This window comes from Pagrus major, chromosome 5 (assembly GCF_040436345.1).
Source record: "Pagrus major chromosome 5, Pma_NU_1.0".
Lineage (NCBI taxonomy): Eukaryota > Metazoa > Chordata > Actinopteri > Spariformes > Sparidae > Pagrus > Pagrus major.
The window spans coordinates 12383050-12407761 of NC_133219.1; the positions used below are offsets into that span (position 1 = coordinate 12383050).

The 24712-nt window shown below is 40.4% G+C and overlaps 1 protein-coding gene across 1 annotated transcript; it reads right to left on the reverse strand.

The window, feature by feature from the left end:
* On the reverse strand, window positions 1-24634 carry LOC140996509 (DNA repair protein XRCC4-like). The gene is made up of 8 exons (XM_073466931.1): window positions 24518-24634; window positions 20601-20742; window positions 19534-19742; window positions 9928-10094; window positions 9160-9324; window positions 7543-7643; window positions 4159-4291; window positions 1-680 (listed from the first exon to the last, which is right to left on the reverse strand). The coding sequence occupies exons 2-7, from the start codon at window positions 20737-20739 to the stop codon at window positions 4167-4169; spliced, it is 906 nt and encodes a 301-aa protein (XP_073323032.1). The 5' UTR covers window positions 20740-20742; window positions 24518-24634; the 3' UTR covers window positions 1-680; window positions 4159-4166.
* Window positions 24635-24712: the final 78 nt, after the last annotated feature.

Genomic DNA, 24712 nt, shown 5'->3' on the forward strand with positions numbered 1-24712 from the left:
AATATTGCAAAGAAAAATGTTTATTTAAGCCAGGTTGAAATTAACATCTTGTGAGACAATTCACAAAGTTTATTTACCCAAAAAACAAAAACATTTACAATATTTCATATATTAATATGAGTTTATCTTTCCTGTATTTTTAATACATTTTCAATCGAATTTATTTCAAATGAAATCAAATAAAATGAAGACATTTGGAACGTCTTTAAAAAATAAAAATATCACAATGTTTTATACAAAATAAGGACATAACACAATTGATTAGTTATAGAATTTCGCATTTAACAAATAAGCATTTTTATCTTAATATTCTGAAACACACCAATGAGTGAAATTCTCAGTCCAATCTTTCACACTTTTTTTCTGTCCTCCATCACACTTTACCATGTGCTCATCTGTTATTTATTCTTAGAAGCTGATCTGGACTTCCCTTTAATGCCGGGATGTATAGAGGAGAGAGTGTGACATTCCTGTGGGGATTACCAAACCAGCGAGCGCGTGTTGTGGGATTATCCTGACGGCCGCCCGTTGACTTCAGCAGACATGTAGGTATCATCAGCATCACAAAAGACAGCATGAAGGTCCACAAGTCAAAGGTAGAATGGTCAGATAAAACCCTGTCTCCATGGGTTCATTACTGTCAGTGTGAAGACACACTGTGATGACCTCAGGACCTAAAGCTGGTAGCAGAGGTAAAGGAAGAGGTGAGGAGGTGAAGACGATGAGAGACAACATAACCCTATTAACCCTCTGCAAACACCCCTCAGGTAGTTTGGGCCACAGAACATCTACAGAATGAAGGGCAGCTCAAAATGAGAAAAACAAGGGGGGAGGTCAAATTATTTTTCACAAATTGCTAGTTTAGAAAAGGTAAATGAAAGAGATGGCGCATAGTTTATTTTCATAATGAAAAGAGGGAGGAAAACATCAGCGAGACATGATGAATAAGCAGCAACAAAGTGGCTTGGTTGGTGACACCCTGTTTTCTGGGTGTAGCCTGCTGTCCCTCAGTAGTTGTTACTCTTTCTCCAGTCTCACACAGAGCCAAGGCCAAGGGGCTTGGCAGACAAATTTGAGCTCAGGGCGAACTCTTCCTGGAAATTGATTCCACACTCCTGGTCCAGATTCTCAAACATCCAAGTTTTTAGCAGCAACACTTCCTGAGAAAACACTGGAGGGCGTTAAGTGTCTGTTATCACATAACCACTAACGCATCAGGGCAAAGTCTTGACGGCAGCACTGACAGAAACATCCATTTGGCGGCAATTGGGAAAAAATAGCGCCATTATTTGTTTGTCTTTTGATTTATGGAAGCTGAGAGACAAGCAGCAAGTCTCCCATGAGAGCTGTGGCAGGTAATTGTCACAGCTAAAGCAAACCAGATGGCAGTAACATGCTCTGGCTTTCTGAAAAACTTCTTTCACAATCTGGGACAAAATCTGGCATCTAATCTGGGGATACCTCCAGGACACTGTTGCCTGGTTGTCACTGTTTTGCTTGTGTGTATCGAGGTGAGGGTTGACTAGCTGAGAGTCGCTTGCCCCGTAGCTGGACAGGGATCAAGAAAACCTGCTGATCATAAAAGCTTTAGGTTTAGGAATCTAATCATGCTCATGATGAGTTCTGGACGTCATCTATTTGTTGAGGAGGGTGGAGACAAGGCAGGGACAAAGCAGGGTAAAGAAAGAAGGGAATTGGGAACGGAGAGAGGGAAAAAGTTACATGTAATATAACATTTGCACTAATAAAACAATATTTTATCCCTCAATATGGAGACATTCTTTATGAAATAAAGTTCAACTGACATGAACCGAGGCGAGCGGCAATATTTTTTCTTTATTTATATAGGTTGATGACAGCAGTTCATGCTTTTCTTCATGAGCGCCCAAAATGTCTGTAAATTATTCATACTCACCAAAAGTTTTGTGATCTGTCTTGTAGATTGTTATAGCTGTCAGCCGTAACACGACTGCAATGGCTGTAACATAATCCTTTAGGGCAACATTAATAGCGCTTTTCTGTTACCAGAAACACAAGTCCTGCTCAAGATGAAGTCTCGCTCTGAAATCTTGCGAGGTGTGAGTTGGTGGAAACGTGAGTCAGAGCTGGAGAGAGGAGTTGTAGTTTACCTACAAGAACCGCCGGCAAGAATACATTTTTAAAGACATGGCTGAATGACTGTAACAACTCACCTTCCCCAAGATTTCAGAGTAAGACTTTTTGAGCACAACTGGTGTTTCTGGTTACAAAAAGGATCCTACTCTTAAATGAAAAAGGTCAAACTCTGTAGGAAGCTTTCCACTCCCTTATTGTCAGAAACTTAGACTAACAAACTCAGACTGTGAGTGGCAAAACAAGAACTTTATAATGGATGTAGATTTGATGGTCAGTGTTGCCCTAAAGTGTTACCTGTATACTGCAACAATTGTTGCACGTTACAGCTGCCAGCTGAGGTCATCTACTGGACCAATTCCAACACTTTTGGTAGGTATGAATCATTTACCAAATTGGCCCAGGTTTAAAAATACAGTAACCTCCATTTTAATATGCTTTCTGAAGCACAGCTTGTCATCGAGCCAGAATCCAAGATGTTTATGAGAAGATACTTGGTATTCAGTTGCGCTGAATATCAAATATTCCACCCAATAAGTTTTTGTTAGTCGTTTAGAGAGAGAAAATGTTGTACATGTTTTTTTTTTGGAACTCAAAAGTTGTTGCTGTCACGGTGAGTGGGACCAAGCAACACCAGACAATGCAGTAATTTTCAGTTTTGTTTAAGAGCAGGCCAACGTCCACATGAAAGCTGTTGGCAGATGTTATGAGGTCTGAAAGTATTGTCACTAAAGTTCGTCAATTCACCAAAAGTAGCACACATTGACTGGGAACAAGATTAAAAACTGAAGGTTGATATTACTGTCCCGATGCAAGCACTGAATCTGGAGATGTTACTATTAGTTTGGCGTGAAACATGCAGATTTTAGTATTTTCTGGCCATAGGTACCTACGTGTAGTGTAATATTGCTTTTCAGACTTTTCTTTTACAACAGTAGCATACAAACAAGATGCAATGTAGTCCATCTGAAGTCATAAGAAGAAGTAGCCCAAGAAACTCTAGCAGTGAGTCAGTACAGTATGAGAAAACGTGCAGCTGTTGAATGTACACAGACCTCACAACATTGTATGTTTGAGCTGGATGCTCAAGAGACAACTCTAACTCTGAAAATCCAAACATTAACAGAAGATGATTAATCTCCTAAACTCTGTCAGACCCACCAGTGAGTCCATTTATAAAATCATGTTCACACTCATAGAAATATATTCTAAATTCTCCCAACGGTTAAAAGGCAGAAGATATAATATGAATAATCATTATGTTTGTTGAGTTTGTCACAACATACATTTTTTAAAAAGCCTTGTGCTTGGCTCAACCAATTTATTAGCAGGAGAGAACAACTATTTTTTAGCATCTGGAGACCATCTCCACATCTAAGACCATTGCTGTGGTCAGGGCAGCAGGAGGAGTCCTGTATGTCCCTGATGAGTAATGCAATCAATACTATTAGATGAAGGAAACCAGTGAATTAATTGCGCAGAAATGTGAGGAGCCCGGAACGGACTGTGTCGGATGCTGGGAAGTGTGCATGTGTGGTTTTGTCTGTGACACCAATGATGACGACAAATCGATGATTCAGCCTCCTTTAATGGGAGGAATGGAAGATCAAAATTCAGTAGGCCGCCCCACATCTGTTACTGTGGTGGTTTTTAGACGTTTGAATGCAGAAACTAAAACGAAGACATGAATGAAATTTGTGGGAAATTCGAAAAAATGTTTCCCAGGCCCATAAAACTAAGCTTGAAATGATTTTCCTAGCATTGTTGTGAGACTCTGGTTTGGGGCCACATGAAACAGCTTTTTATTGAACTGAAAGAATACTGAATACATTACAGATCTAAATCTACAATGTCATATTCTCTTAATTTCTCTTAAATTTGCATCTTGTAAGTTATATATAAGTTTTGTCCTTATGCTGCTGCTGTATGTGACTCCAAAAACAGCATCATGAACTAAAAATGTAAACAATCCAGGGAAAGCAGTGGGAGGAACAGCTATGATACCAAATATGGTGATACATTGCTTGCATTAGTTATCTGACTAACCTGCGATTTTAATCCCGCTCACAAGACTCTGAGCTGAGGGTGTGAAGTAACTTCCGCTTCCGTCTCGGTTGCTCATCTTCATCATCAGAAAAAGTCCGGTCCAAAGAGATGCCCTGGCACACCAGATTACGACCTGTGTATAATATATACAGCACAAACAGACAAACAAACGTAGAACTGTTCAGAAAACCACCTAGACTCCATTTACATGGACCCTAACATTTCTCTAAAAAGTGGAATAATAACCCAATGACAATAAAAATGCTGCAGGTAACCAAGCTCAATTACAATGTATTTTAAATGGGATTGAGAGGGGTGCTGTAAACCTTAGATAATCCATTCAATAGGAAAATATTACCACCTAATAACCATGTAAAGGCTTAATCCAGTTGTTTCTGGCTGGATAAAAATACTTTTTCTGTGAGTGTTTTCCCCATGTGAGGGTAACGTTAGGTGACGTTAATGTATTTCCAGAAGGGACAGAAACATGATGGTAGCAAACAAAACTGGTCTGTGGATGACACGCCTTAAAGACATTAAAAGGTTCACATGTCAATAAAGTTAAATCCTGATTTACTGCTTCGGGGACATTCTCTTCACAATGACCTCTGACTGTTGGACTGCAAGTTTTTCAAATACCTCTAAACAAATGCTTTTAAATGCTTGCACGCCGGTGCCTTGTGTTGTTCCACATTTTTGGCAATTAGGTGGTTCCGTCACCGAAGCCCAAATCCTCCATCTTCATTGCTTCTCCGTCAGTGTCATTTGTGGCACATTTGTGGCAGTTTCAGGGTTCGCATTGCCTCAGATTGACCTCTGTTAACCCTGAACAAGTCCACACCGAGCGTCATGTGATTAGATATCTGGCATTCCACACAAGCCCGGTCACACTCGGATGCAATCATTTATATACGGACAGACGTACCAACACACCTGTTTGCCCCTTAACACTGCTGCTAGCCTATTTCAAAGATCAACAGATTGAGCAGTTATGATAAAAAGAAACACTTAAAAGACTTGATCAGTTGTCAGATCAGAAGATAAAACTTTTACTTTAAATGGTGAAATGCCTGTTACTATGGATATTTAGAGGATAATGAATGAAGAGCGAATGGAGTCTGTCATTTTTATCCACCTATTTCTTCTGTCTTAGCATTGACACCTTCTCAGATACCCCCTTGTCCCTTCAATCACACTGCCTCTCTCCTCTAATTTCATTCTTCTATCACTATCTCCTTTATCTTCAGTCACCTCACTGTGAGTAATATGCTTCCTATGTTGTCACGATCAGATGTTAAACCTGGAGGGAACAAGTCAAAGGACAGAGTCTCTTCTTTTGTCTCCAATTCTGCTGTCATTACTCTCTCTTATCTGGCCTCGGCAATATGAAAACACACCCCGAGGCACAAGGGTTAACTGAGGCCAAGCATGTCAAAGGGGAAATGTATATCCCACTATGCCAGCCAAGTTTGGGTGGATTTTCTAAATGCAAATACAGCATCAATTTGCTATTGTGCACACAGTTTCTGATCTAGGTCAAACATTGTAAAAGCCAAAATGGTGGAGACTCAGACTGAACACAACAAATGTCAGTGAGGTCTCAAATTCACCAAAGTTTACTGACTATATGTTTACTTAATTAGCAAACACAAAAGATTGTTGTGGCACATACCACATGTTTCATGTCATCTAAGGATTATGAAGGCGGCTATGAATTAATTGGCTGCTATGGTGACCAGACTAAGGCTGCACAATATAAACAAGAAGGCGTAACTATCCATTAGCCTATCGTAACAGCCATTGACATGAATATATGGCTTGTCTCCACTACAGTGCTTAAGGCCAAGAGAGAAACACCCAGAGATTTGTTGGAAAGCTGAATTATTGTAAATGCAACTACATCCCTAATGTTAAAAAGCTCAGAATATGGAGAAAATAGGGGGACAAATGTATTAAGACAGGAAGATATGAGATAAGTGCCAGGTGATGTTCACTGACAATCTGAAAACACAAGAAAGCATTGTAAAACCCTTCTGGACTGCAAACAACAAAGTGTGTGAGCCAAGACCCCTACTGCTCAATCTAGAACCTCCATCCATCTTTACCGAGGCCAGGCTGGGAGAAAGGGCATGACGAGGAGGGAGTCCATCCTGCATAAGTGACTGAGAGAAAGTGCTGAAAATGAGAGCCAAACAAACAGAACCTGCCGAAGCCACTATAACGTCAACTTGTTTTCCAACTGTATTATCCCATTGCGGGGGCTTGAGTTTGTCTCTGAACACAAACACAGCCATTGAGAGAGCGATCAGTGGGTTATCCCAGCAGATCCCAGTGATGTGACATCACGCCTGCTCTGCATGATGCAGGAAGGGGAAGACCACCTCAAGGCAGGCTGTGTTGAAGCAATCACAGCAGACTTCGCTGGGTGGGTTTATGACTCAATGGCGAGTGTTTCCCAGAACTCGTCTACCCGAGGGTATACTCTCTGCTTGCGTGTGCTTTTAAGTTTACGTTAAAACCCCCCTGCTTACATAATCAATTACACTCAACTGTCAAGTTTATTGGACAGTAAATCGGTTCGAGGAAAGCTAAAACTCAAGAGTTTCACTTAAGAGTCTGCATCAATACTGAGTCACATCTTGACCTATGACATCACGACTACCGGGAATGGGTGAAAATATGCCATGTTCAAGGCATGCACGCCCTGCTCCACCAAATCATGGTGCATGTGCAAGTAAGTGTAATTATTGGAGCACAACGTATGTGTGATGGTGTGTTCTTGTAATGGTAAATCTTTATAAAGGTGACCTATGAGAAAGTCCCAAATCAATGAGATCAAGAGAGAAAGCCTCTGAAGACTCATTGCAAAGTTTTGAATTACTTTTTGAAACTCTCACATCCTAATGTGTTCAACATTGAGCTTATCTGTCCTCATCTTCTACTCTCTACATGTCTTATCTTGTAGCTTTGTGTTTGAGCTTTGATAAGCAGCACTAGAATCATAATAATGTTAACACCTAATCACAAATCGTAAACGGGCTTACACAGAGATCAAATACGTGTTCGTTCACAAACACAAAACAGAACAATTCTCATCATATTATGAACAGAACTAATTAGGTTCTGCCTTACCCCTTGAGAAAAGTTTGTTATTTCATCAGAGGGCAATGAAATGTTCTTGGTTATCATTATTAATACTGCTGTTGCATCATATTCTGACACAGGCAACGATGAAAACATGTCAACTTTTATTATTCTTAATGATTTATTTAACATACCCAATAATTGATTCTAAACTGGTTGTTCACAGTTTATATAATGGGCTTAGGAGCATTGTTCCCTCTGATGAAAATGTGGGCTCACATTACTCAGACACACACACACCTGTGATGAGGATAGTTGGCTCCTGAGATGGATGGAAGCTCTGAACGCTCTCCTCTTCTCTGTCCTGGCTGTCGTCTTCACCATGAGTTGTGTCATTGTCACTAAAGGAAATGACGCAAGTTTGATAGAAGAAGAAGAGAAAGTGTTAACATGTGAATATGCTTTAGAAAATACAGCCTCTCCTTTTACAATACTGGCAAAACCTTTGGGTAGTCATCTTTCAATATTTTATTTTATTGACCACAAGGGATGGTGGCAAAGCCAGACACAAGTAGCCATTATGAATAAAATATTCCATCCATACACTGTGGCCTGCAATGATGGAAGATATAACACAGGCTTGTAAAAAAAACAACTAATTAGCCAAGGTCTGTGTTCTGCAGAAGCCAAAGTGTGGGACACACACACATGCATGACAACACTGTGCTGACCTGCTTGGAAACAAAACTTGCAAGTGTGCAACTAAAGGATTGACCTGAATAGTTTGATTTAATCTGTACACAAATTCTAAGTGCTACACAGTAAATTGTAAAATTTAAAGACTAAACTACATTTTAGACTAAAAAAGACATCTGATGATATCACCTTGGATAATGATGGGCATTGCCAAAGTTTTCTGACATTGTATAGACCAAAAAATGAATCAAGAAAATAAGTGGAAGATTAAAGGTGCAATATATAGCATATCATCAGAGGAACTGCTAATTGCAGCTACAGTTAGTAGCAATTAGCTACTAACTGTAGCTGCGCTTAGCTAGTTAGCTCAGTTAGCCATGCAGCTAGAGATACTGGGAGCTCAGGGACCAGGGGAACGTTAGTTTTTTTAAAGCTTTGTACTGGGATGGGCCGGGTTTGCATGCTATCTTCTGTAGATATCTCTGCAACACAATACATAGACATCATAATGTCAAAACTGCTATTTCCTCACATTCTGTTGATGGTTTTAGTTATTGTTTGAACATTTTCAACTAAAATTCTTACATATTGCCCCTTTAATCGATAGTGCCAATAATCTCTTACCCACTGACTGTTGCTTCGGTTTTCTGTTGGGGGGGGGATATCTCATAATCAAATTATACGAGTTAAAATGTAAATTACTCTAATACACTGTGCCTTGTAAATATTTAACATTTATCCCTCAATTCAATGGACAAGGCAGTGTCAGTCTGTACTTCAAGCTAGCACCTGGTAGCTAAGATCTCATCAGACCCAGAAGTTCTTGTAATGACCACATATATTCATGAGCAGATGATATCTAAGCAACATGCAACTGTTTTACCTTAAAATAACAGCTTTAAAATCATGTTGATGGTACAGTATCTTGTAATAGGGTGAATGGTGTCTGTCTCAACCACTCTGTCCCTTTATCACTTGTTTCTGCACTATGTAACTTCAGTCAGAGGGTAGGATTACAGCGTTACAGGGTTACATACATGTTTACGTCAAGTTTTCATCACATAACATTGTTGTGTTTGTAATTAGCACCTACATTACTTCTGAAAAAATGTTACAGCCCTGGGATTTGTATTTACGACAGCGGCGTTGCTCTCAGAAACTGTATGGGGCAAAATGGCAATTTCTACATAACGTTTTAAAGGAAGCCATGGCATGCCTGACCGTTGTCTCCCCTCGTCCTCTCTCTGCTGGTCATCCGTCTGCTGGAGCTCGCGGAGAACATCCTGCAAGCCTCTGATCTTGGCCTTCTTCTCGTTCAGCACCATGACAAAACGCGAGTACAGCTCCCTCTCCGACATCTCCTTATCCTGAACCTGCTTCTCCAGGCTGGTGAGAAGAACACACAGACACCACTGTATGTACAAAAACATACATGCAAGAAATGGATTTCCACTTGTACACAGACAGATAGACAAATGCTTGTTTTAAAAGCCGAGTATTCTTGTTTGTTTGTCTTCTAAGAGTCTGGCTTCTATGAGTGCCAAGAGAAATGATTCTGATGCCTCCACCCTGTGCAACCATAAGTCAGTGAACAATGAACAATCAGATAAAAGACTGTACAGAAAATGTTATTTGAGAAGAAGCATCAGGGATACATAAAATTAAGGACATACAAGTGAATCGGTTTGAAGTTAGTTCCAGAAATCACAAGCCTGGGTTGCAACATTGGGTGGAACCCTCAATACTCTCAAAGGGGCGACCACTGATGATGTCATACTGGGTGATTGCTGTGCGTAAGAACAGCTGGCAGCGTGACTTAAAAAGCAAAGAGAGCTTGCATGCAAACAAGACAATTAAAAAATAAAATACCGGCACTGAACATCTTAAGACAATTTTCCATTTCAACTTGACATTTACTCTCCATTCTTTTATAAACACATTTTAATCCATAAGCACGAAACACAGGGCTCTTCTCCTCCTCATCCTTACTCTCGGAGGATTCTCTGGTGCTCCTCCTTCAGGCTGCGGTTTTCCTTCAACAGCTCGCAGTTATCCATCTCCAGATCCTTGCTGCGCTTCAGGGACTGGCCAATCATCTCCCTGTTCAGCTCAAGAGGGTCTGGAGCTGGCTGGAGCTCCACAGAACCCAAGTGCACCTGAAGAAAGGAGGAAAAGAAGAGTAGAAAAAGGAGAGCGGAGGATCAAATAAGACTGGTCTGTTATGTTATAAATTAAATGAGCATCAGTTCATATTTAAGGCATTTTCGCCGTAGGTTGGCTGGCTTCATTGTTCATCAGAAGTTGACAAGCTCAGCAATGCAGGAAGATATCAGTAATCAACTGTTCTTCCTCTGCATTGACAACTGACAGTTAAGGTCGTTCATGACATATGGTAAGCATAACCTCTGGATGCCTCTCTTTGAGCATGCCCGACTGGGAGGAGACATCAGGACAGATTTAAGACTACATCTCCAGGCTGCTTCTAGAGTTCCTGAAGTTCTCCTCGAGGAGAAGCTGGGCGAAGTAACAGATCTGACACCACAATCCTCACTAGAGTAAGGGGTGACAAAACTGAAGCATAGTTTAATGGATTTAATAACCTGATGCTCACTTCTTAAGCAGCTCCCAAAAGCTGTTTACAGTGAAAAATGAGTAATAATTTGCACTTTAACCTCATCCTGAGAAGCTCTGCAATATAGAGGTGCAATAAACCATTACATCACGTTTTCTTTGAAGACGGAGACTTTTTAAGATGATGAGGTGTTTTCTTCTGTCTGCGAGAAATACAGGTTGAGTTCACTGGTCAACAGTAAACTATGCAAGTGAGCACACAGTTTCCTCTGTTGATTCTTGTCAGTGACTCTTTGGAATCACAAGCAGGCTTCAGATGAAATCAAACATTCCTCATTTGGTTTGCATTTTGGCACAAAGTTACAGAGCAGGGCTGAGGCTGTACAGTGGACGACATTTTTTAACATTTAGTCGATGTGTTAAATTTTCTAAATTCCACTGTCGGCTTCCAATTTTTCTAAATTCCACTGTTGCCCTCAAATTTTAAATAACCCAAACAGGACTAAATCCACAGCAAACAGCTATAATAAAATATATCCCCAGGCAGGGAGATACCATTTGACCTGGAGTAAGTGTCTGCCCATCAAAGCTGCCACACTAAACATATTTTCAAATAGCCGCACAATCTTTCTTTGCCTGTTGCTACGGAGATGCTCCCATGCACACACACAAACACATGCACACAGAGGCACTGCTCATGATGCACTGGGAAACCAGAAGGTGATGAGGTGATGAGGTGCTAAATCTTCACTGGGCTGCGTCGAGGTCGCAGACCCACTGTAATAAAGCCGCCATCTTCAAAAGCTCTCATAAAATACTTGTCATTTTTGTCCTGGGCTGATGCTGTCCTGGCAGGCCACACAGCTGTTTTCCCCTCCACTGGTGAACCTAAACATGTTTCAATGAGTGGACATTGGTTGCACATCGCTCTCACAGCTTTACTACCTGAGCCTCTGTTTCAATCAATCCTCTGTTCTGTGATAGGCTCTTTCCCTAAATGATAAAATTGTTGTTCTCTCTTCTCACTCACTTTTTCTCTGACAATACTAACTTTTCTGCAATGTTTTGTGCATGAAAATGGGCAGATCTAAGTTTCCAGTTAATCTCCCCAGACTCCAATAAAAAAGTTTTTATAAGTTTTAAAATTAGGAGAAACTTAAACTTTGCAAAACAGCTACCTCAAATTCTGAATAATTTGTGCCTTTTTGTAAATTCGGCATTTGACGCAAATCATTGAGTGGTTTCTTTACTTGTGTCAGCTTGTCACAGCCATCTGCTACTCTGTGTCCACAGTGTGTCTCACCTGCCAACATTCAGCAGATGTTGGAACACGCTATTTCAACTGATTTCATCAGTTACACTGAACTTCTGAAAGAAGACAACATTTTATCGATGGTTAACGTGTCAAATTTTACAAACAGAGTAAATAATCCGGGAGCCTTAGAAGAAAGTCGCCAGACTTCCTTAAAAAAACATCATGTCCATTCATCCCAGCAACCTATGTGTCTATTTGCATATAGAGCGAGGAAGCATAATCAGATCACCAAAGACGCATGTTAACGTATACAGCCTATTTGACTCAAAGGGGGTTGCTAATCAACAAAATGAATATCGTTAAAAAATAATGACTCCCTTTGGTGTCACTCCACAATAAAACTGATATCGATTAAGAGATTATTCTGTAAAAATCTATTTACACAGCTACAGGCTTACTCGGTTCCAGTGCTGCCAATAATGCCTCATTGGATTACAACGAGGAACACAATGGTTTAACAAAAGTCCACTTAATGGGATCAGGACACAGATGAGACCACCCAGAATCTAAAGAGGTTTAGGTTCCCAAGAACTCATAAAAATCTAGAGCAACATCAGGATGTCACCGTGATCCGATGCAGGCTCCTCTCAGGGATTTAGAGGAAATTTGTGTGACACTGAGCTTCATAAGGCTCAACAAGTTGACATAGCCGTAATTCAATGTTTGTGCAAGATGGTCCACCATTAATAAGAAACAGTGAGACTACTGCAGGAAGGGGCTCAGTGAGAATGGCTGATGTTTGACTTGGTCATTATTGTGAATTTAAACAGTGTGGATGTCATCATGTCCACAAAGATATAACAAATAAAGGTGTAAAAACATGCATACTACAGCAGACTAGACATTAGTATCTACATGCACACATGCAGAGCTGCACAATTACTGAGGTTTGACAATTGTAAAAGCTTTGATCCTTCCTCAAACCTCCCATCCATCTGCTCCTCTAACCCTTCCTCAACCTCTTGCTACCTGTGTCTAAATCTCCGCTGTACTTCCAGAGGAAAGTCATTTGGCTATAAATCAGCCACGTGAGAAAGGATAATGTGAAGGTGTTGGACATGCTGAGTGCACTAATATTTGCACACTTTAAAGAATGCTATAATGTCCTACATTATGTACATGTCTCACTCCATTATAAAGACTGAGACTTTGTCTTCAAAGTTTTACCCACTGACACGGTTTAAGACCATAAATCTTCCTGACTAGCGTGTTAACATGGTATTACTGGTGTAAGACACCAGATACAGAGATCTAAACTGCTGGGAGCAAAACCCTTATTTACTGGATTAACATTGGAAATGACACTCAGCTGCTGTTTATGTCTTCTGCGCCTTCCTTTAAATACCAACGGTTGAGTGTTTCACTGTCTTTACTTTCAGGGTTTCTGAGACTTACTGCAGTAAACATGAAATTCCAGATCGACAAAAGTTTACCTTTAGTTCACAGTGCAGCGTGGAAAGAGGAAGGATTCACCAAACAAGACATAAATCTGAAAATGTGGGCAAGCAGCATGCACGTTTTCTACACATCAGTGATGGGCAGTAATGAGTGTGATGCTGAGTGTAATGCTCAAAAGCTCCCTTTATTTTCCTGCTTCTCCACTGAGACACAGAGATAAAGTTAAAGGTCAGTCTGCACAGTGCTGCCAGCCTCTGCCAAGGTGTGGGAGGTCAGACTGTTTGTCTGTGATCCACGACCCACTGCACATTTTTCTGCTATGCTACCTAAATCAACAGTAAATAATTAAATCGTTCATAGCTGTTGTTTAAGCCTCCGACAGCATTTGACGTATGCCTTTTTATATGACAGGGTGGGCTAATTCCACTGAGACATTAATATGGTTACATGACAGCACACAACAGAAAGGAGAGTAAAAGTCATCTTAGGTAAAGTTCATCAAGGATTTCGGGATGAAACGTAAACAACATCAACAACAGAGACTAAACAAATTGAGGTTAGAGAGATTTAGCAAAATATGTGACTGTAAAATCCTGGTTTCAGGATAAGTTTGTCCAACCTTACAACATGGCCATGTCGATGTGTGTGTGTGGTCCAACTGTTTGTTTGTGTGTGTGTCTCCAGACAGCTAGCCAGACCATAAGGTCGAACCCGTGGAGAAGGGGGGACGTAGGTGTGTCAGGACAGAGCAGAAAGAACACAGTCCCAGTGAAAATGATACCATAACACACTGTGGGCACAGAGGACACAAAGCTTTCCTTATGACCCTGTCCAACACATTGTTGGGAGATCAAACCCACTATTTATTCCCATGGAGCGAAGGACAATAACCCCCTTAATTAATAGCCAGTAATCAATAAAAATTACGTTAGTTAATTATTAAGTTAAGATCTCTGGCAAACATTTATCTCCAGCTCCAGCTCATAATTTTCATGTTTATATTGCTTATATTTCATTTGAGGGGGAAAATAATGAACATGTCAGTGGTCCAATCCATGTTTTCTGCCCCTTAAAATCATTATTGTGTCCAAAGGAACAGGGAAGTGAGTGGGCGAGCACTGTGTGCATGATGACAAAGAGACAGTGTTCAAGGTTGGGCGAGGGTGCTCTATATGGGAAGTGTGGGCACTGAGCAGAGATCAGCTTGTACCATCAGCTCCCTCGTCCGCCGTGCAGAGGCGTGAGCCCAGATAAAGAGCAGGAAGTGAGGGGCGACAGCAGGCAGTCCATCACCGATAACATGAATGTTCCCATAAACACTGGGAATCCACGGTTCGGTAACAACTTGAGACGAGATAAAACACCTAAATTCACTGTGGTATCTGCCTTTAGTCCTGGGTTCAGAGATGTTTGTAGCGAAGCGAGGCTGCATTATCAAGGTTGACTCACATTAATATTGTGAACAGCAACCATGGAGACAAACTACAACTCAGTGAAAAGCTACTGTGAGTTGGACCGCGCTGCTGGTGAGAGCAGGAGAGATGCGTCGGTGGATCAGACTCTTCAATGCGGTCAGTAAAAGAAATCTGGTGTCCAGTTGTAGCACAATTTCTCAGACTTGAAAAGCAGAACAAAAACTTAACAACTCAAACATGTAACCAATTTGTCCTAATTTTTGCTTTTGATGTTTGGATGATTGCAAATTTTATTTATTTCCAAAACCACAATACAAGTGTGTTGGCCACTTCAATGGTCTGAAGATTTTGACTGCCTTTGCATTTCTGTTTGGGCGTACCAGAACATGACCACTGTTAACATTAACTAATGCCATTAAAAAGATCAATCTCGCCATGTAGGCTGATGATGCTCTTTGTGGCATGACCTTACAGATGATTCAGTGAAAAATCACAGACCATTACAGTGGTTTCAAAGCACAGAAACAATAAGTCAATTAGCTTCCTGCTTTTATCCGTTTTATTTGATTGTAGATTGATTATCTTTGGATTTGTTGACTATTGTTCAGAAAAAGAAAAAAAACAAAGAGCTGTCAATATTAGCGCTCGATTTATCTGAAATACAGATGTTGTGTGTACACATTGTGGTGATTGACTGCCTTTCCACTGCAGCACAAGAAGTCTGAAGTCATCTTTGGGCAAAGAACGTTTTTGCTGATGTTAGCATAGATTGCTTGAATTAAGACGGGGTCAAGACGTGTTCGCCAAACTTCACGGGCAGATTGCAACCAAAGCAATCACAGCCTATTACTGTCATTAACTTGATGAAATTTTTGAATCAATTGACAGGACTATTTTTTTAATCAATAAATGAATGCAAATAATTATTAGTTGCACTGTTCAGGCTGAACATCATTACGCTGGGAATACTTCCGTTCTGTATAAGCAGAAGGAAACACAGATGAAGGATCACTTATGCTGTCATTTATCTCCAGTTTTCACTTTATTCTAGTTCTTTGCAAAGAAATCCCTATGGCAAATTATAAGGACAGTAAACTGGACATCTGCACTTAAAATCGCTGCAGAGGTTTGCTATTAGATATATTGCTTGATGGCGTTTGGTATAGGACAAAAAAATTGAGAACCAAGCTTCAGATACTCAACAAATTAGAACTCGAAGACAGGAGGGAAAGGATAACACTAAGAAAGAAATAGGTCACCTATTATTGTGTTATCATTTTATTTGTAATGTTTTTGCCATCGGCCTATTATTTCAATTCCTTTCTCTTTTTTGGTAGATTGGATTTCATTTGCCGTTCCAAACACCAGACACAGAAAAACTATAATATGCAAGATTTTTACAAATACAGTATTCGTGTTAAGATGAAAATATGACAACTACAGTGAATTGTGTCATGACTCATGAGGCATCGTGTTGTGCAGCTGCAGTCCCCAATGAACTATAACACAATTTCTATTCGACAAACATAAAACATGAAATAATCAATGTCACATTCATCCACCCAAACTCATCCATAATCCTGTGGCTTCAACTACCACAACTATGAAGAGTTAGAATCCCTTTTCTCACTGGATCGAAGCTGTTCTTAAACTGAGCTGTCAGTGTTACTCAAAGACAAACTAACAGTTGTTTTAAAACAACAGGAAGCAGCTGGAAAACTGATCAAACATTTGTGACCATCATGCAGCTTGTCACAGCAGCACATCACACATTTCAGAAAATCCTGCACTTTTGATCAAGCAAAAAGAGAGGCAACTAAGAGAATTACTGATTAAAGCAGAAATAATGAAAGCTGCACTAAAGCTTAAAGTACCTCACTACATTTAGTGAAGGTATAATTTGGCATAAAAAAACTAGAGCTGCATTTTTTAGGCAAAAATGTCAAACATTTACTGGTCCCTGCTTCTGAAATGTAAGGATATGCTGCTTTTTCTTCATCATTTAAGATGGTAAATGAAGAGTCTTTGGTTTTTGGACCATTGGTTTGACAGATAACAATTGTTAACTGCAGCACTAAAAACACTAAACTAAATAATACATATAGTTCAAGTTAACTGTGTCATATTTGGGAGCAGAATCGAGGCAGTCCTAAACAGATGTACAGGATTGTTTGACTCCACTTCAATGTGCCAGAGTTCTAAATCTGAACAAACATTACATGTCTGTAATGTCAAGTGTTGGTACTGGAATATTTATTTTCCACAAATGACAGATTGGTACTTAAACAGACATTAAGGAGGAGATAATGTCTGACTAAGTCATGTAAAACACCTGCTTAGTAGTAGTTTTAAGAACAAACACCCAAATTACCATCATCATTACAACTTCTGGGGTCATATTCATAAAATATTAATGTCAGGTTAAGTTCACCACCTGTTTTGTCTCCAGCCTCCTTTCTTCTATCCCCAAAGGAAACCTGCCTAATTTTTGGTCATTTCTGCACCCTGAAATTATCTGGCTGGGAAAATATGTTCCACTTTTTACCTCTGACATGTTCAGGAAAAAAAAAAGGCAAACGAGGGAGCGGGAGAAAGAAAAGAAAAAAAGAAGAAAAGAAGCAGGTGTTCAACAAGAGTGGTAGTTTGCACTTAATGCAAATAGTCCCCCAGGATTCTTACATTTGCGTCTACCACACACATGCTGCACACACAGTGATGATTACTGTCGACAACAATGTGAGCATGGATTACATTTTTTAAAAGCACACTTGGGGCTGAAAGGATTTGGGCCACCGTCAATCATTTTGTGTGGTCTAGTTGCTCCTTTTGGCAACAACTTTTTCCTGTCTGAAACAGCAAAAAAAAAACACCACCACCTGCACAAATGAGGGAAATCATTTCTGCCATATTGAAATCAGTGAAATGTTTAATTTCGGAATATTAATTTAGGAATACAAAAATGAAATGTTGCTGGTGATGCCATTCGTTTGGAATTACTTCATGTGATGTGTACTCAACCAGCTGACAGAGCACATGTGTCAAAAACACAAAGTGCATGTGAAGAATTGATGATTAATATTGGAAGAATAATCACTAATCTAATATTCCATTTAAAACATGGAAGTAAGTGTAAGTAAGTGGAAATAACCATTAAGTCATGTGTTGCACCCAAAAGCTGATGGCCCCCTATAACCAACAATATATCTGCACGCGTCCAGACACAGTCGCATGCACACATAGGCACACTTGTATAGAAGGCCCACACTCACAGAAACAAAGAAAACCAGAGACAGAAAAGAAAAGGGCTCCAATCAACAGTTGTTTCGCATTGTTAGATGGGGACGGCCCTGTCCATAAATCAAGGTTTTACGGTCTCTACAGTGTTCCTAACCCCCTGGCCTTTTCCTCCTGGTGTCCTCTACCTGCATGGCAGTCCCAGGACCCCGAGTGACCTGTTCCCTTCAGGCAACAGCATCGGCTCACTGTTTGAAAAAATAACACAGAAATCCACGAAAGCACCATGACCTGTACTCCATCAAACCTGTCACTCAAGAATCGCCTTTTGCGCAGTATTTAATATACGTCTCTGTCCAAACATTTCCAGGTTTGAGGTGCGCTTTCATCTGGGGAACTGATTGTTTACGTTTACACAAGCCAGCTCCACGTTACCATTCAACAAACTTTCAGTCAGCAAACCTTTTCCCAGGATGTTTATTAGCTGTGGCCATTAGACAAGTACCTCTTTGCTGTTAGATGACCGAACAAACAAAATGATTCCTATCTGTGGCTCTTTCCACTGTGGCCTGTAGGCAACAGAGCCTTTCTAATTCTGCTGTAATGTGGGGAGACTATAAACCTTATCTTTTTAACAGCCCCCTGTAAAATATAAGACTTCCTTTCTCTTTTGTTGTATGTCGTTAGATGCATTTATCCCGAGGGAGCAGTGAGGGAAGTATATGATGATGTGGAATTCAAGGGTGAGTTACTGATAGATCTTCATGGAACATACAACTTTCTAAGCTGATTTTTAACAACAGATTCTTCAACATTTAAGTTTTAAACTACGCACTTTATTTATTGAGTTTGCCTCTTATAGATGGCTAATTTCTTGGAGGATATTCCCTGGCCAATGATGCAAAGCACCAAACAACAGGTCCATGACATATCATCCAACTCCAGAATCACAGTACAAGCTGTTTCAGAGCTGCAGTTCCAGTCCAACCTTATGCCACATGCCGGCAGAGGTCGATGTGATTCATCTATAGGCAGGGAAAGCCAATAACTGATGCCATTTTGATTCTTGTGCCACCTGCAGGCAATTTTGATGGCCTTGGTGGTTGTTTCAGGTACTGGTGACACAATGAAATACAGTCAAGAAGGCTGGTTTAAAAATAAATTCATGAGCTGAAGGGAGTCTGTTGTCAAATTGTTATAACAGTGACAGACATCACATCACAACAATGACAAGGTAAAAAGTAGAACTACGGTACGGCTGATCAGTATGCAAAACTGATGCATTTTACCTTAAAAAAAACCTATAATGATGGGCATCCCAGTAGCACCGCAATGCTATATTTTGTAATGAAATGAATATATTATATATTGTGATACATCACAACAGCCTTAAAGTATGGCATTCATATCACAACGCAATCAAACAGAGTGTGCAGTGGCATGTCCTGACAACCCTGCATTTTTTGCCAGGGGCCCACTGCGTTGGCACTACCAACTGTTCTTGTCCAAACACAGCCTTAACGCTGCTGCTTCTGTATCTGTTTATAGTCTGATATGTTAACGTTAAAACCGTAAACTGTAAAGGTTTTGTTTCCAAGTCCATACTGTTAACAGTGAAGATTTCACAACGAGTGTGATAATCTACCCAAAGTTTTTGCTCACCGAGATGTCATTACAGATCTTCTGATATGAGAGATGACAGTGATCTGGGGTCAGGTGGAAGGAATACACCTCGTCCTCGCCTTGTCTCCTTCTTCCTCCTCGTCCTCGTCCTCCTCCACCTCCTGTTAGAGCTTGAAGAAGGTCCTCAACATATTTTACCCTCGTGACTCCCATATCATCAGCTTCCTTTGTCACCTCATCTTCTGAAACTGAACACAAAGACATTTTTCTCATTTTTGCATCATTTTAGAGTTGTACAGTTAAGAGAAAACGGACATGGGGCAAAGAGGTGTTAGCAGACTGAAGAGCAAAAACTATAAACATTAATTATGTAGTGATGCATGAATGCATGTGAAAGCAGATTTAGAAGGAAGCATGCAGAGAAACCCAGGGGAATGTCATCAGCTGTTGCACAGCTGCTCACACGGGGCTGAGGGTCCCAATTAACACATCAAACACAGAAACACTGACGACCCAGAAGCCTGCACATAGCTGTCACAACCCCATCTCTGCCTGTCAACTCTGCAGATGGACAGCAATAGAAAACTAGGGAGCAGTTATGTTCCAGGTGTCCTTCAAGAGAAAATGTACTCATGTGCATAGGTAACCACACACACACACACGTACACAGACCACTGACATGCACATACAAAGACAAGCCTTGTAGAGATTAATCTCATTTATACACCTGCAGCACAGGAGTGAAGAGGGATGATGAAACAAGGTCACCGCTGTCCCTTTGGTTAGCAACAGTTACATTATTATGAGATGAGGTTCAGCCAGGTGCCGACACACTTTGGAAAGTCTGATGAATGGCAGACCTGGCGACAACCAAGTGGAGTTCATTGGTTCTCAACCCAGGGGTCTCAACCCCATTAGTCTTTCATTTAGTGTGTTTGTGAGAGTGAAAAGGTGTGTGCACATAGATTTGAGTCTTTTTAGAACATAAATCCCAGAAATTGTGGGTTCAATTGCCTTCAATGGCCTGAGATTGTAATGTTGGATCATTTGAGTGGTCCTCAATTGTTTGTGTCTTTTTATTATGTTTGCATATCAGAACTCTTTACCTTCTCCAATCCATGCGGAGCTGCCGTCGGTGAGAGCTAACGTGAACCCAGCACCCAGGTCTACAGCCCAGTCCACTCGCAGGAAGTAGGGGGTATCTGGGTCAGTAGTTACAGTGATCTGTCGGACTATACCACTCATGACCTGTAGAAAATCAAAGATTGGAATTAAGAAACTTTTAACAAGGCATCATTATGATTAATTCTTCCAGCATCATGCTCACTGCATTGTGTTGAGGATATTTTTTAGGCTCACTGTTAGTATTCAGTCCTCGGACCCCCTTCAAAGACAGCCCTCCAGTCAATTCTTTTTGATGTTGTAAAGTTGTGTTAGTCCTCCAGTTGCATCAATGCACCTCATTGTTTTACTACTTGGATTTGGTAATAAATGTCCGTGTGTGTGTCTTTAATGGGGGTCTCTCTGAGTCAGTGGAACCACATGGAGTTTAACAGGTTTTGGCAACTTTTTTGTGCAGGAGTGTGGGCTCCCTGACCACCAGCAAGGTGACAGATGAATAGAAGGACATTAAAAACTGAAAAAGCACAGTTGTTGTCTGATTATATTATGTGTGTTAATTCATCTAAAAATCTACAGTACATATAGGTGAGTATGAATATCCTGACCTCACACAGCTAAACTGCATCTCTATGAGTATGCTAAAGAATTAAGTCTAGAAACATCCACTCGAGAACAGATTACACCCAATTATACTTTTTAAACTCACAAATCTTTTAACAACCCTAAAAATGACATGTTACACTGTAGATGATAAAAAATGAACCATGACTCTGCAGCTGCAAGGACGATTTCTCTCCTCAAACTCATAGATTTCGGTGGATAGTTTGGGAGAAACACAACATTTCCAGATAGACATCATGTTTGATAATAGGAAACCCTGCAAGTCATGAGTTCACTCACATGTAAGGGATCACACTGATGTGAATGAAGGCGAGAACTTTCTATCATTTACTACGGTTAACACATCTCAGGCAAATTCATGTTTGCCAATACTGCACTGTTCAAAAAGTGTACTCAGCAAGCTTGTTTGGTAATGTCACCTTGCCCTCAGGCTAATGTCTTGGCTAACTGACTGACTGCTGCAGTTAAAGTTAAGTCTCCTGCCAGACACAGATCAGTTCAGCAGATCACTTACAAAAATTGTTTAGCTAAGGCTTACAATATGATCCAGGTTCCTTAAATGTCCTTTTGGTTTACTGGCTACGCATCATTTTTCTTCTCAAACGGCTTGAGAAACTTTTACTTGATTACGGATGTCCAGGCCAGAACATGTGATTACTGCTTCCACGTGAAGTGAGAGGTGAGTTGGATGTCTTCCCCACTTAAATATAGGGCAAAGTGTGTGTAGATGGAGGGAAAAGGACAGCTAAATTGGCAGTTAGCCAAGCTGGACATGTTTGAAAAAATGAAAATGACTGCCTTCGGACACTGTGCCATAACTTAGGACGTGACAGCACGTTTCTTTTTAGTATTCTTTCTTTTTGTCCCCCACCATATACACTGACAGAGCAGGTGGTCAAGGTTATTCAAAGTGGGACATACAGCTGAGATCTGACAGAGGCATACACATGTGCCCTCTCCACACACGCACCAGTAAAGAACCTTGCAACAGATTAAAGTTGACCCTTTGTGCTTCGAGAAGGGGTGTGGCTGGACGAAGGAGCTGAACAAGATGAGGGAGCTGAAGGGTTCAACTTTAACCTCATAAAATGAGCCCAGCTACTCATTAGTTACTGTAACATCTGTTGTGCAGAGACGATGACCCTGTGGTAATGACAGAAGGACACTCCAATTAAATAAACAGCGCTGTCTGTCAGGAATGGAGAACTGCGCAAAACCTTCAAAGTCAATAGTTACTTGATCGACAGACACAATCGCTGGAATGCCTAAATCATCAACCAATGCTACCCGACAGCTTTGACACACAGCCTTTATCCTCTTCTCTTACTCCCTCTGTAATTTTTTGCTCAACCTTTTCATTGTCATTTCTTCAGCATTGCCTCATATGAAAACTGGAAGACATAACTGTTTGCAGGAAGTGCTAGGCAAATGAGTCACAAAGAGAACCTCTAATTATGCATCCAGTGTCTTAAATGAGGAGCAGAAAAGGCGAAGGCAGTTAACAGTCTCTTTAATGGGCTCTGACAATTAGGCCAGTCCTCTCTCTGTCCTTTCACTGGACTTTCCTCTCGTGCTTTCTCCAATATATTGGTTTCAAGATGAAAAGCAGAACTCTTCGGCTTTTCCAGTTATCATGATTAGTCAGCGACAGAAGCAGTGCCGCCCTAAACAGCAGCAATCTGTGCCATAGCCTTTTGTTAATTATTATTTCCAGATATTTGCTATGTTGAATCACTTGACAAATAGAAAGCAAACAAATACTAAAATAAATCAAGGCCTGAAGGCCTAATCCATCGTCATGTCAGAGGTCATGTCAGATGGAAAATTATTAAAGACTGATGCAAGAGAAGACAGGTTTTCAATTTTGGCTTTGATGAGTCAGAAGAATTAACCCTGTCGGTGGAGGATAGGATATACATACCCATTAATACATGGTCCAGAAAATTTAAAGCTAACAGGTTAACACTGTTATACTGTTACACTGTTATACTGAACATAACTTCCATTCCCATCTGCTCTATAGTTATGCAAAAGTAATATTTTGTTTGAGTGTCACAACTGTGTACAAACCAAGTGACTATTGTCCCTGCGGCACTTGTATCTCTTTCCCTACCATCAAAACTCCAAACGAACATATCATATTCCAGTACTTGCAGAAAGTTTAACTCTTAGCATCAAACTATTAATGTTATACAAAAGAGTCTGACCTGATGTAACCTCTCATACACAAAGAGAAAGATTGTACATACTGAGAGGCTACATCAAACCTTGATTTGACAGCAATCAGGCACGCATGCACTGTACTGTAGCCTAAACTGGTTTAGAGCTCTGTAATCTATAAAGTTTAATCGCATTAAGAGAAATGTGAGTCTGTTTAAAATTACACTTTCTCATGTATTGTTCTTAAAAAAAAAAAAACAGACTCTTCATTCGTTTACTTATTACAACAAGTTGTCATTTGCACTCTTGTAGTAAAATATGCAAGACATTATTTATTTGTGGTTCACAATCTGACAGATTTCCTCTCACAAGAAGAGCTCTCTAGGAGCGTCTGTGAAGGAAAGGTCGAGGGGGATTTGTGAAACATGGTTTAAATGCAATCAAGATGCTGCTGGGCTGGTTTAAGGGAGGGGACTTCATTGTGAAAACGTGGACCACAAAAATGTCAGTCTTACAGCACTATGACAGACAGAATAGGATGTATACGTCTATCAACCTAGAAATATCAGTCACATTTCTCTATATGATTAAACTAAGGATTGTTTTTAAAAGTGTGAAGTCTGTAACATGTCAAAAAGTTACATTTTTAGTTACTAATTCCCAGTTCTGTCCGATCAACGCTTAAAAATCATAAAGAATTCAAACTACATTTGTCAAATAGACCAGTTCAAGCAGAAGCTGTACTAATTTGTGTATTTTTGATGATTCATTTACTGGTAAACAAATGTTTTTATTTCTTTGAGCACTATATTTGCTTTATGATACCTGTATAGTAATATTCACAGCCTATTTACACCTATATGAACGTATAACACCTCCTCGAAGTTCTGTTTAATTAGCTAAGCTATCTTACTACTATCTTCACAACGTGGCTGTGCTACTGTCAATGCGGATAATTCTCCTTTAACAGCAAGGCGCCCACTCTTGTGTGTCAACAGTGGTTCCGCCCTTCTTGAATATTACAGTGGTTTCCTTATACTGACAGTCGGACTGACCAGACTCACTCTAATTTCGGTGTGGGTAGCATATGTTACGTACATTTTTTCCTCAAAACACTTACTGTATAGTAAGGGCTAACTACTGCGATGTCCAACCGAAGAAATGAAACTCAGCTCATTGCCGCTCTCTCTCTCTCTGTTGGCAGCTTTTGACTGAAGCTTCAGCCTTCACCTCTGGTGCTCTCAGCCAATCAGAGACGCGAAACATTGCGGAGCAGCGCGTGCGTACGTACGTAAACGTCTTGGGTTACGTTACG